Raw genomic sequence first — 14,591 nt, 5'->3', positions numbered from 1 at the left:
AATAAACAGCAATAAGGCTTGTTTTGGAAAACATTCAAAAACATTATTCTCTTACATTTTTTTTGCAGTGTATTTTCTTGTATTAAACTGCTGAGATGACTGGCTTTAACAAATTCAGACATACACAAAACACAAAGATCTTTTACACATTTTCACTTCTTGTTAGCATATTGGGAAACCACAGCCATAATTCAAGAGTCTCACATCCACATTATTATCACCTGCTTCACAGATTTGAAATATCTAGAACACAACTGACAAGCTTGTTAGCAAAAGGAGGAACATCACTGTGATAGTAGCTGTGTGGGTTTAAGCTGTGATCGTGTGTCCTGAATTCGTAGTATGGCTTTTACTCAAATATTAATACCCACAGTTTTAAATGTTTCATTTTCATAAAACAGAATTACAAAAACAGCTTCCTAAACTCAGCCGACCCAAACTCACGCTATTGGTTGAGCTAGTGTCTGGCCGGTCAGAAACTGTTTTGATAGCACCACAGAGTCACAGTGTTAACACTTTTTGGCTAAATCTATCTACCAGTGGCTTACTTTCACTGTAAATGGCTGATGTCCAAAACTGCTGATGCTGGAATCGGATGAGGTTCATAAAAAAAAAGCCTCTTATGAATTAAGACTGAATTAATTTGATCAAAAATACAGTATATGTATTGTAAAATACTATTATAAAATAAGTGCTTTCTATTTTTAACTTTAAAAATAGAATGTCATTTATGTGATGGCAAGGCTGCCCTTACTCAATAAAATAATTTCTTTAAAAAATTAAAATTAAAATTAAAAAAGACCTAAAATCATCAAATGTCAGTGTCAGGATATTCCAGAGCCTTCTCTGTTTTCTCTGCTCTCTTTCTTCTCCTGGCAACCCAAGCCCCTGCACAAATCAAATAGAAAAAATATTTAGATTAATATATAGCCCTGACATAAATAATTCTGCTTAAATCTAAATCCAATATAAACTTTAACATAATCTTTAAATGGTTAATTTAGGCGGGGTGAATCTGGGTAAATTGTCCTGAATTAACTTTACAAACTAAAAGCATAATTAATGACCAACGAGGGTTTACCCGATAATGCCAGCTGGGATAAAGAGGATGACGGCCCCAAAGATAAAGGGGAATCCTTTCATGAAGTGTAGGGTGGCAGGGTAAAGAGAGTTAAAGACCCCATTAGATACTAGTGAACACAGACCTTCCACACACGCCACTGAAGCAAACAGAGCACCTAGGATGAAGTTATAGAAAAATAATAATTAATTAATAATAAATAAAACATTCTGTGTCATTCAACACTATTCTTTGTGATGCAAGGCTGTTCTAGTTCACCTTGTTCTGAAGGGTCCACCAGCTTGGACAGTTTAGATCTCAGAACTGGGGTAGAGGCCATAAAAAGGAAGCACAACCCATATCCTGACAAAAACAGATAGATAAGCAGTTTCTGTCATTTCTGCATGTTCATTTCTTTTATGCACATTTACCTAATGCAGCCACTGGAGGACAGTGTAAGGTTGCATCGGCACTCCATATATTTCGAAATGTCTTGAGACAATACCTTGACCTTTATCCTGTAATGTAGGACTATACAGTATATAAATAGTAGAACATTAACTTAATATCTTAAATGCATATTTAAGATTTTGTTAACCAGTAAATAATACATTATAAAACTAGTGCAATCAGTATATACTAGCATAATCAATTAATAAATATGAATAAAAAAATATTTTTTTTACATTATATAAATTTTAATATTTTAAAATATAATATGCTTATATACAACCACAAATATACATATTGTATAGACATATTCAAAGGTTTTAGGTCATTATGTTTTTTAATTAAATACTTTTATGACAATAAAGACTTTTATACAGTTGCAAAAATAATCAATTTCAAATAAGCACTGTTCTTTTGAACTCTATATTTAATACAAATCCTGACAAAATGTATCCCAGTTTCTACAAAATTATTCAGCAGCACAAGTGTTTTCAACAATAACAGGAAATGTTTCATGTTTCTTAAACACCAAATCAGCATTTTAAACTGATTTCTGAAGGATCATGTGACACTGAAGACAGAACTCTTCAGTGTCACATGAATGGCTGCTGAAATTTCAGCTGTCACAACAAGAATTAATGAAAATTTTAAATGCATTAAAATACCAAACACTTATTTAAATGTGCAATAATATTTTACAATATGAATGTTTTTACAGTATTTTTGATTAAATAAACTATACTTTGCTGTGCAAGTGCATAAGAGACTTATTTCAAAAACACCCATATAAACATATTATATATATATATATATATATATATATATATATATATATATATATATATATATATATATATATATATATATATATATATACACATACACATATATATATATATATATATATATACACATATAAATTAAGAGTTCAGATGTAAAAGCCTCTAAGTGCTGTCTGAAATGTTCTTCTAAAATTATAATTTTTCTCAGGCTGTTTATGTTAAGTTAATTCATTTTAATTGCAATGAAAGGAACCTAGTCATTGCCATTAAAGTGAAGTCACTGAAGCCTGACAACAATGCTCATTTAAGAAGAAAATTTGGCACTTAAGAGGCTTATATACATATATATATATATATATATATATATATATATATATATATATATATATATATATATATATATATATATATATATATAATATATTAATAGGAGATCTTACCTGTAAACATCAGAGTTGTAGTGTTAGCAACCGAAAACACAATCAAGCCAACTATATTAGAGGTAAGGCCGACCAAAGCCACCCAGGAGTCCTCCAGACAGCACTGCATGGCCCTCAGCCCCATCAGGCTAGTGAGGTAGGCCAGATGCTTGGCCGCAGAGCCATAACCGATCAGCTCTGGACCCCAGCAGAGTGGCGCGCTCAACTCATACAGCACATAGAGGTCACTGCAGCCGAAATGTACAGACACCACCAAAAAGAAGCAGAGAGTGTACAACCAGAGTTTAGTCCTGCGCCCCTGCGGTGCCTCAGATGCATAGAGGCGATAGACGGCCTGGTGGTGCCTGGTGGAGAGGAGCTTTGCCTCTGGGTCAGGGGTGACCGTTTCAGGCACAAAAAGGTATGCGTAAAGGGCCGTTGCAAGATTTGTGGCCAATACCAGCCAGAATGGGTTGATATACCTAGAGGGTAACAAACAACATTGTTTACATTTTTTTTTTTTTTTAATCTATGAAATGTTATGTATGAAACATTGATAAATACCCTTGTGCCCTTCGCCACTGTCCTCCGATGATGCTCGCAAACATACCAGCCAATCCCAGACAAGCCTCAAGTATCGCCACACGAAAAGTACGAGAACCCCTGGCACTTGTGTCAGCCACATATGCAAAGCAACCGGCCAAAATGGCATTGAAGTCCCCAGACAGGCCGCTGCAGATTCTCCCAATGAGGAACCAGAACACAGGCAGCTTCAGGTACATTACAATCAAATACACGGTCGCCTGAACAGCCAGGCCAAGGGAAGGGATGATCAGAACGAGACGCCGACCTGCATGGTCGCTCCAGGAGCCCAGCAGGGTCACCATGATCAGCCCTACTACAAATCCACCCAGATTGATGTACAGGCTCCAGTGTGCAGTCAGAGTCTCCACTTCCTAGATGAGGGAAACAAAAGACATATTAAATCATCTTTTATGACACTTTAGTGTTTGTTAGAGTTTACTTTTTGGAAACATTTACTGTAGTCTTTTTAGCAGGCTACTTGACGCAGCAGCCTCCTTTTGTGAGAGGGTTTTTGGCTAAATATTTTGGTAAAATGAGTCACAAATTTTTAATTCACTAGGAAAATTAACTGGTTCATGTATAATTTGTTTAAGAATCAGACTTAAATGGTGCTGCAATTTGTTTTTGATTTGGGGTAAACTGGTCCATTGTTGTGATTCTCTAAAAAAGGACAGATTCATAAGTACCATTTGTTCAATAATGTACTAGACAGGTTGCACTATATATTTTTGATTTACTGAATAATAAAAAAAAGTCTCACAAAGTTAATTCCTTTGGGAATCAGACTTCATTGGTAGAGCATACTATATGTTTTTATTCACTAAAAATAACCAAATCAGTGTTATGAATTTGATTTTGTATATAAAAGTCAAATTTTGTTATTTTAAAAAAAAACTTTTTGGAATCGGTTTACTCAAATGTACTGTGCATTACGCTTTTATTTCATTTTATTTTGATTCACTAAAAAGAACCGACTCACAAGTCAACCATTCGTTCGGGAATCGAACTAGCTACACTGGTAGCGCTGTATATTTTCATTCTTTGAACAGAGCGGCTCAGAAAAGTCACTCGGTCGGGAATCTAACAACACGGTAGAGCTACATTTTTAATTGACCGAAGAAAAAGCGGCTCATGATAATAATTTATTCAGGAATAGGACTACACTAGGTGGGATTCATTGCATGTTTTCGAATCCCTCATTTTTTTGTTGCTCAGAACAGAAGTGTGATTCGTTCAGGAATCGAACTGGTAACGCGTAGCATACGATTGGTATACTGGAAAATAACTTTATAACAAAAGTGCTGAAGCGGCAGATTTCTGAAAAAAAAAACCCGCTCTGGGTTCACGACCCAGATAAAGTGTCAAATATCTGTTACCTTCTGCAGAGGATCTTGGACTGTAGATGCATTACATCCCCCTCCCTTTGTTCCATTATATCCCACATCTTCACTGATACGATCCCACAGGTACTGCGTGTACAGAGGCATCTGGAGAGCTATGGAGAACGTGGACAGGAACATAACGGGCTCCACGGTCACAGAAAACGGACACGAACACGGCGGTGAACGTTTGTTTTGTGGCACCTTAAAACAAAAACAGACTTTGCTGGAGTCACTCGACTCCAGGTCCTCCGCAATAATAGCGACTGTGTCTGAATCATCCATGATTCAAAGCGTTTAGAGTCCCAATGTCTCAATCACACTGACCACGACAAAACAGTGTTGACATAACCAATCTGAACAAACAGTTATTGCAAACTGCTGACAGTGACTGTTACAGAACGGAAGCTGCTGTGTTTCCATGCAGTTTGCTGTGCTGCTGTCGCCCCCTTCTGATACTCGTTGGAAAAGACTCTTGGTAAGTACAGCAGCGTAATAATAGCCTACATCCATAGATTAAACAAAATCTTTTGCCATTTATTTTGTAAACCATTTTTATAGTATTTGTTGTTTATTATATTTCAAATAACAGTAAATACCTGAATTTTCTACAAGCATTTCGTATCAGATAAAGCACAAACCTATTGGGATTAGTGAACCAATTCTGTAATCAATGTGAAGCAGCAAATAGTAGAAATATTATTTATTTATTTAATTACATTCATGCCAGATCATGATTCAAGTAATAACAGGATTTTGAAAAGGAATGCACTTGGTTTAACCTCTCAAATGGGATTTATTTTTTTTCTGCAGGCCGATATATCGATTTCACTTGCTCAAGATAAATTACTCTCTTTGTGAAATCCAATTTCAAACTAATCCACTACTTGATATGAATAAGTAATTTACTTTGTGTACAATAATGATTAAGATAGCTTATTTATTTATTTATATGTGTATTTAACTGTATAGAATAAATAATTTGTTTTTGATTCTCTGAAATGTTTTATGGAATGGTAGTGGCTTTATTTTTTTATCAACTGCTAACAGTTTGAAATTCTGGGGAAATTTGACTTTATACTAAAAATGAAAATAATTTATTTTCAACAATTTTGTAAGTTGAGAATATCAAAGATAAAGAGAGGTGAAATCTAGTAAATTGAACATTAGTGTACCTCAGTGAGATTATACTTAGAAAGTGCTTTCAAAATAACCTGCGGTGTCGAGTCATTAAAATGTTAGCAATAAAATGTATGTCACACTGTCCTCACATGGGAGTGCCATGAGAAAAACGTTTTTTTTTTCCCCTTTTCCTTTTTTTTTGTGTGGGACCTTCAGCTCCTCTGATAATATCTATGAGATCATGTTGCAGCGACAGAGAGAAAGACAGAGAGATGACTATACCTCTTTTAAGTGCACTTTGTCATTTGATGAGACCAAGGTAATGACAGCTCCTCATTAAAGACAGATTACACTGACAGATACAAACACTTGACCTTTATGAATGGTTTTCCAATAACATTCTTCATGTTCTCAAGGAACATGACATGATTCTGTGTTGTCATGAGTATTTCAGACAAGATATTTTATTGTTATATTACACAGTTTATCAATCAGTAACACACACACACACACACACACACACACTTGTTTTTGTGAAAAGTGGGGACATCCCATAGGTGTAATGTTTTTTATACTGTACAAACTGTATATTCTATCGCCTTACACCAATCCTACGCCTAACCCTAACCCTCACAGGAAACTTTGAGCATTTTTACTTTATCAAAAAAACTCATTCAGTATGATTTATAAGCATTTTGAAAAATGGGGACATGGGTTACGTCCCATAAGTGTCATACCCATGTCATTATACAGAGTTGTGTCCTGATATGTCACAAAAACAAGAGCACACACACACACACACACACACACACACACATTGGTGTAGAATTTACCTCAATTAAAAATTTCTAGTAAATTTACCTGCCTTACATGCTGTACCAGGTTCATCTTTCAACATTTGGGTAAATTAAGCAAATCTTTGAAAATTTGATAATCATGTTCCTAAACCACCATTAACGTAGAGATGAAGATATTCTTTTTTGAATGTCCCTTTGACTGAATAACTTGAATAACCTTTACTAAAAGCCCTTGATCTCATAATAAAATAAACACAATTTGAATAGCTCAGTGTTTATTTACCATTAACTCTGTCTTTGTCTCAAACTGTTGAATCAATAGTTTGTCTCTCCCTCATTTATTCCTTTGCTCCACCCATGCTGTCAGTTTCACAGTGGGAAAAGAGCACTGCAGGTTTGCCAGAGGCCTTTTCATTTTAGCTGCTGTCTTTCATCCTTTTACCTTTATAAATGTAAGCATTGTTATAACAAAAGATTTGTGGTGTTTGACTTGATTTTAGAATTTTTGAGTAATTTCCTCTTCATGTGCAAGATGTAGTTTGTTAAGTATGTTTTCAATCACTTTAAATTTGAAGCCCTGTGTGTTTTACTTCTAATATATTGTTAAACTGTTACTGTTTATGGTATAGCCTCCGGTCTAAAGTGTTTGTTTGTGTCAATGTCACTCATTTTTGCACCCATTGACAGGAAACCTCATTGAATTAAGGTGACTTTGGTCATTCCTGTTATACACCTTCTCACACTATTTCTCACCTCACTTTGGTGACTTACGTGTGGAACATATGTGATATGGGAAGGTAAGGAAGGGTTCTATACCTGCAGTCCCTGCGGCTTTCTGTTGGGATGAGCCTGAACGTGTGATATGCTGCCAGCACTGATGGTACAACTGCCCTCACCATCACAAACCCCAAGGGCCCGATTGATGAGTGAGAACTACATTAGGAATCAAACGTGTCTTCACATCTCTGTTCATAAAGAAATATATATGGTATATAGCACCTTGACAGGCTGTAATTTCAGCAGAGTTTATTAAGCTGAGTATTATGTCTAATATGATGGAGCTCAGTTTGATGTCATACAGACGTTTCTTTGTAATGGCCGCCAGCCAACTCAGAACGGTGCAGATCTTCTAAATGGCCTACGGCTTACTAGAAATCTTGGAGTTATTGTCAAAGAGATCAATAAAAAACAAACAAATTAAAAACCAATTAAAAAAGCAAATAAAAATACAAATAAATAAAAAACTAAAGCAAAAACTATAAACATGGCATACACAGGTTAATATAAATATTGCAGGTATTGTCAAAGAGATCAATAAAAAAACAGTTTTGTTTAGCTGTTGGATTTTTTGTTGGATTTTTTTGCTTTTGTTTCATTGTTTTGCTTAACTAAAATCAATCAAAACTGCAGCAAAACAATCTATCAAAACAAGGTAAAACATAATCCACATAAAAAATAATCATTTGAGAGAGACAAAGATAGATAGATAGATAGATAGATAGATAGATAGATAGATAGATAGATAGATAGATAGATGGATGGATGGATAGATAGATAGATGGATAGATAGATGGATGGATGGATGGATGGATGGGTAGACTAACAGTAAAAATGAGCAAACATGGACACTCTTGCTGGTCATGCATCCTTTTCCAGCTTCAGTGACCTCTACTGATGTCTGATGTGGACCAAGTGGAGAGGACAGAAGGCAAATCCTTTCATGCAATGATATTTAAATTAGAATTTGAGTGGATGAGTGTAGTGCAAGGATGAGATTCGATAAGCTGTGCACGGTGGAGGTGGACTATAAGCACTGTTAACCCCTGGATCCACTAGTAAATAATCTGTGATAAGCACTCAGGTAACTCGAAACCATGAATTCTGAAGCTTTTATTTTATTTATTTATTTTAAAGATTTTAATTTTGGGGATGGGGGGGGTATTTTTGCCTTTATATACTTATATATTTAAGTAATAACTCTGTTACCATTCTGATTCTAGGAAATTAATGAACTTCACAGCATAGCTATTTTGACGATAAAGAGAAAATGTATAGTTGGAATCACTTTCAGAATGATTTTTCCCGTCTGATAAACAATAAAAACATTGACAGCCAATCAGAATTAAACTAACAGGAAAAACAGAGATGCTTATAATAAACAGAAAGCTAGCCATCAGCTATTGGTGTTAAAGCTAATCTAGTTATCATTATCATTCTTGGTGTGAACATAAATCTTTTTTTCAGTTCCTGTTCTTTGAGTTAGCAAAATGTATTTTCACAAGAATTATATTGACTGCAGCACTTTTAAGAGAAAAACCTGACCTCATCTGCATGTCTCAGGCAAAATTGCAGCTCAGGTATGCTCATAAATACATACAAAAGTTTATGGCCATCAAGTTAAGCCAAATGCGAACACCCAGCTTCATAAATCCAGGTGCTGCAAGATTCTTTTTTTTTTTTTGAGCTCATTAAACATCTCGCTGTCACCCTTAACAAAACTGCAGAATATTTCAGTCATGAGAGATAATATGAAAGCTAATATTTATGAGAGCTAATAGTTAAGCACGTTTGATATTTCATATATTCCATCTGTTCGTTTTTCGGAGAAACACAGCAGCAGAGAACCAGTATTCAGGAATGTAATCTTCCAGATTTACTGTCATACAGTCATTTAAGATAAACATTTTCTTGATCTACATAAATACTTTCTGATTTCCAGCATACTACTGGAGGAATTATTTTAAAAAGGTATTATTTTTGTTTGTTGACTTTGCATGAGTTGAGATGCCAAACCAGGGAGCAGGAAAAGACTAGCAGAAATGTCTCTGTCAAGTATGCTTTGTCGTGCCATATCCTGGTGCCAAACTATTCACCATGATCAGTTACACAGCACAGGGCTTAAGGCATGTTTTTTCAAGGATTTATTTGCAGAGCATACAGAATCAAGACTAATCAAAGAAGGATAACTTGAAATATAATATAGAAATGTAATGTATTGTTTTGAATAACTGCTGAAACATGTCTTGGATTTATTGCAACATGTTAAAGGAATTCAACATTTCTGCTATTTCTGTTGGCCATCTATTCAGTTCAGATAAATTCAATTCACATCCATCTATCTATCTATCTATCTATCTATCTATCTATCTATCTATCTATCTATCTATCTATCTATCTATCTATCTATCTATCTATCTATCTATCTATCTATCTATCTATCTATCTATCTATCTATCTATCCATCTATCTATCCATCCATCCATCCATTTATCCATCCATGTATTCTTGTATATAATATAATATAATATAATATAATATAATATAATATAATATAATATAATATAATATAATATAATATAATATAATATAATATAATATAATATAATATAATATAATATAATATAATATAGCACATGTGAATGTATTTGTATAAAGGTATTGTTTATTTTATTTTTCTAATATTTTTACTGGGACAATTTATAATATAATATTATGTAATATAAATGTGCCAGATTCAGCCAAAAATATTTTGTTAATAGTATTGATATAAAAAAAACAAAACCACCCATTTACACTTTAAAAAAAAAACATTTCTCAATTAGTTATTATAATAATTAAAATAAATGGTAAGTGCCATTGAATTAAGCATGAAGTTTTGAAGAAGAAAGACTGAAATAGTATTTTTTGTAAAACAATCTAAAACAGATCATATCTCAGAAATAAATAAACACTTAATTTAAAATGTTAAAGTAAAACCACATTAGGAAAAACTAATAATGACAATTTCTACATTCTGTCATTCTGTCTAATTCCTTCTAGTTTTGATTGCCTTACATAAACAAACCCCGAGCAGCAGCGATGCATAAGCCCTTTAGTAAGTGATTCCTTTTGACTATCAATATTTTTGCTTCTCTCCATCCCAACCCTCTCCCATTCACATTAAAATATGATTTTAATACAGCAGCTCAGGGGGACTGAGGTTCTGCCTCCCAGGTTCACAAGGAGGGTAGGAAAAGAACTCACCTGTACAGACATTTATTTTTCCCTCCCTCCCTCTTGCTCTTTCTCTCTCGCTCTCTCTATAGATATCCCTCTCAGTTGTTTTTCTTGTCAGCAGTCAGTCATTATAAAAGCAGTGACAACTCAGAGAGGGAATTTTGAGGAGATCCGCAGCTGGTTTGCAGGTATCTGTGTGGACTCGGACTGTCTTAGATTCACAACCTGGGCCTGGAAGCACCACACACAACGGTAAGTGAAAAATTTTGCTCTTAGTATGCACTACAGTCATCATTTTTCTCCATTCAGTCCATAATAGGATCAACACTGTGGTACAAATAACATTCTAGAAGAGATCAATCTAAGCTAAGAAGTCCAAAGGAAAGGGGTATGCAGTGTAAACATCTGTGGGATTTACTTTTCACTTACACAGATACTATTGTAACATATCCCGTTTGGCACCAATAAATAAGGCATCAAGAAATGTCCCTCGGGGTTCTTGTTAGGCTTGTCTCCACCTGGATGAAATCTCCGCTGAAGTTCATCTAGAAAACAGAAGAGAGGTATACAGGGGAGAGAGAGAGAGAGAGAGGGCAAGGCAAGGCAGGTGCAGTCAGATTCTTTCGGGTCGTCTTCCTATGGCTGCTGAAGTTGGGCAGAGTGCCCATTTTCTCCAGGACATGATTATGGATGTGTCTGATATAACATTTAAAATATGTTCTCATTAGCTCTGAGAGAGGCTCCCAGCTGCCAGTGACCCAAGTGTGTGTAGCTGCGCGCACACGTGTGTGCACATGTGTATGTGTGTATGGGAAAACCTGTTGCAGCAGGTCTATCCCCTGTGGGTTTGTGGCTCCCACAGGTTGGCTAGGGGCCAAATGGACTGAGCCTTTTACAATTTCCCAGTTAGAAGCTCAGAGCTGAGATTTATTTTATAAGGTATTTGTTATAAGATTAATGCAATTCATTATTTGATGAGTAATGTTACAAAAATGTGATCACAGATATGGCAACTGAGATCTAAAAACCTTGTCATATTGTTAGAGTGTTAACTGATCATTTCTTATTATTGATGCCATCAAAATAATAGAGCTGTCAAACATCGCCATCACATCCAAAATAAAAGTTTGAGTTTACATACTATATGTGTGTGTACTGTGTATATTTATTATGTATATATAAATACATGCATGCATATATATATAAAAAAAAAAAAAAAAAAAAAAAAAAAAATATATATATATATATATATATATATATATATATATATATATATATATATATATATATATATATATATATATATATATATATATATATATATATATATATATATATATGACTTTGGACCACAAAACCAGTCTTAAGTCGCTGGGGTATATTTATAGCAATAGCCAAATACATTGTATGAGTCAAAATTATTGATTTTATTTTACGCCAAAAATCATGTTTCATGAAGTTATTTTGCAAATTTCCTACTGTAAATACATTAAAACGTAATTTTTAAATTTAGTATTATGCATTGCTAAGAACTTCAGTTGGACAAATTTAAAGGCGATTTTCTTAATATTTAGATTTTTTTTTTGCACGCTCAGATTCTAGATTTCAAATAGTTGTATCTCAGCCAAATATTGTTCTATCCTAACAAATAACCATACAATAACCATACAATAATTGAAAGCTTATTTATTCAGCTTTCAGATGATGTGTAAATCTTAATTTCGAAAAAATTTACCCTTATGACTTATGTTTTGTGGTCCATGGTCACATTGTGTGTGTTAAATATATACATGCACATGCTATTTGTATATACATAATAAATATACACAGTACAGCCACACATATTATGTAAACATATCTTCTACACATTTTCATATCTGTCTTATTTATTTGATTATGCTGGAAGGCTACTGACATTTCTATCAGGTGCAGGGTTTGGTTGTTTCTACAGTACAGAACATCTCTTAATTAAATTTTCCCAATAAACACTAGCATTTAGCAGCTGCTTGTCACCATTTACTTTCACTGTATGTAAAACAGCAGCATCAACACTCCGCTGAATTTTCTCCGGAAAAAATATATATACAGGATTGGAGCGACATGAGGGTGAGTAAATGATGACAGATTATTCATTTTTGGATGAACTGTCCCTTAAGTGAAGATTCTGCAATTTGACTACATATGGGGAAGTAGGAAGTACTACATCTAAGGTTAAAAAAAAAAAAAACCTTGTATTTCCAGTGAAGTGGAGTGAAAGTGCTGTTGTAGACATACGGGAAGAAATCCTAGCAATTACTTGATGGATGACGGTGTAAAGGAAGATGCACAGTCCATTTGAAATGCCACTCAAATGTGATGAAAGCAGTTTTAGTGCAGGGGTGGGGCTGTATGGACATGCAACAGACCAGATCAAAGTGAGATAAATGTGATCATATTGAGAGAGGAAGCAGTGTTAAAATGAAATCCTTTTAGAATATAACTGTTTCAGCACTTTTATTCTTACTCACTCCAGATGATCTTCACACACACACACACACACGCGCGCGCACACACACACACTTATATTAGATGATTATATAGCATGGCTTACTGACCTCATTCAGCTTTCTGACCTTTGCTTGATGCTGATGGAAAAATATAATAAAAATATAAATATAATAATCTAAAAAAACACTTCTCAGTGTGCCAAATCAAATACATTTCAATAAAAAATTCATTCAAGCACAACCCGATCAATTGATATTAAATAAGAACCCACTTTTAATTTTGCAGCATGTTTTGAGTTGTACTTGAGTTGGGCCAAAAGTAGTAGTAAAGCTCTTTATGAGTTCAGGTTCCATACAGGAATAACTGAATTTATCCTTCTTTAATAAATCAAGAAAAATGTAACTTAATCCCAGAGGACATATTAACATGAGCTAAATCTTATTTGGTTTCATTTGAAGTTAGACTTGATTAAACTGACCTCAAAGCAGTGATTAACTGAACTTAAATCTAATCATGCAGTATTCTTTTTTTTTTTTTTTTATATTATCTTAGGATTCTGCTAAGAAAGAAAACAGTCCACATACAAAACCATCAGTCTAGTTATAAAACAAGCATCCCAACAATATGACAATGATATCAATTATCTGCTTGAGCCAAGACGGTGATGGCCGTAAATGTCCAGTCAGAAGCATAGAGCTGTGTAAATATACTTTTATTAAATACTTAATTTATACATTTCAGTTATTTGATTATTTACAGTAAAAGACTTATAAAACACACACTTTAAAAATGTATATAGCATAAAATATGGTAATCCTGCCCTATTTGCTTGCCCAATTCTCTTTTAAACACACACACAAGCACCCCATGACCTTTTTGCATATTCAGCTGTTTTCTCTCAAGAAATAACTTGTATCTCAACCATCACAGGTCAAATGATCAGATTAAAAGTCACAGTGATGGACCATAAAGGCCAGCTCAACTTCCTCTCCAATACCGAATTACACTCTATGTTTCAGATGGAGCAAAACTCCCCCATCTCCATTTCATGTCACTAACACACTTCTGCTTCTCTTTCATGGTTTGTTGATAATTTTAATGAGTTTTTGGCTCAAACAGCACAGTCTGCTGACAGAAAGTGAGAGCGGCCTGAATTTCCCGGAATACCGGATACTTATGTGGCCTTATGTTTTACCTGTTTATGATCAGATAGCAGCCAGGGCAGTGAAATACAGCAAATCGGGCCTCTTTCACTGCAAAAGTGAACATAGACCAGCGCTGTTGTAGAAAAAGCATTTGTAGACAGTTGAAAAGGGATTTTCATTACAAGCAGTTACACAGGTATGGCACGTAAAACTGTAGGTTTGCCCAAAGGCCAAATAGCTAGGGAGACAGATTGTTTGGAGACATGAAAAATGCCTTAGGAAAAAATGACTTAAGGTTGATTGTTGCGGTAATAATGTGCAAATATTCACAGTAAGATGCTTTTGCATTAACTGGATGTATTTGCATTA

General features: G+C 34.4%; 1 protein-coding gene across 1 annotated transcript; it reads right to left on the bottom strand.

The window, feature by feature from the left end:
• Positions 1–21: 21 nt before the first annotated feature.
• Positions 22–5,119, bottom strand: LOC113092541 (proton-coupled folate transporter). Its single transcript, XM_026258147.1, has 6 exons — positions 4,673–5,119; positions 3,276–3,667; positions 2,733–3,193; positions 1,340–1,423; positions 1,082–1,238; positions 22–888 (listed from the first exon to the last, which is right to left on the bottom strand). Exons 1-6 carry the CDS (start codon positions 4,958–4,960, stop codon positions 825–827), a joined length of 1,446 nt encoding a protein of 481 aa, XP_026113932.1. The 5' UTR covers positions 4,961–5,119; the 3' UTR covers positions 22–824.
• Between the last annotated feature and the right edge of the window lie 9,472 nt (positions 5,120–14,591).

This window comes from Carassius auratus, unplaced genomic scaffold (assembly GCF_003368295.1).
Source record: "Carassius auratus strain Wakin unplaced genomic scaffold, ASM336829v1 scaf_tig00214653, whole genome shotgun sequence".
In the NCBI taxonomy this organism is placed as follows: Eukaryota; Metazoa; Chordata; class Actinopteri; order Cypriniformes; family Cyprinidae; genus Carassius; species Carassius auratus.
Note: the sequence above shows the minus strand (reverse complement) of the source record. Positions and strands in the feature narration are given on the sequence as shown.

Bases quoted from the DNA above. Each gene is read 5' to 3' on its own strand.
- LOC113092541 (XM_026258147.1), bottom strand. From the start codon at position 4,960: ATGGATGATTCAGACACAGTCGCTATTATTGCGGAGGACCTGGAGTCG. The intron at 3,194-3,275 runs GTATTTATCAAT...GTTACCCTCTAG, and splicing joins CAGTGGCGAAGGGCACAAGG to GTATATCAACCCATTCTGGC. The intron at 1,424-2,732 runs GTAAGATCTCCT...TGTTTTTGTCAG, and splicing joins TACAACTCTGATGTTTACAG to GATATGGGTTGTGCTTCCTT.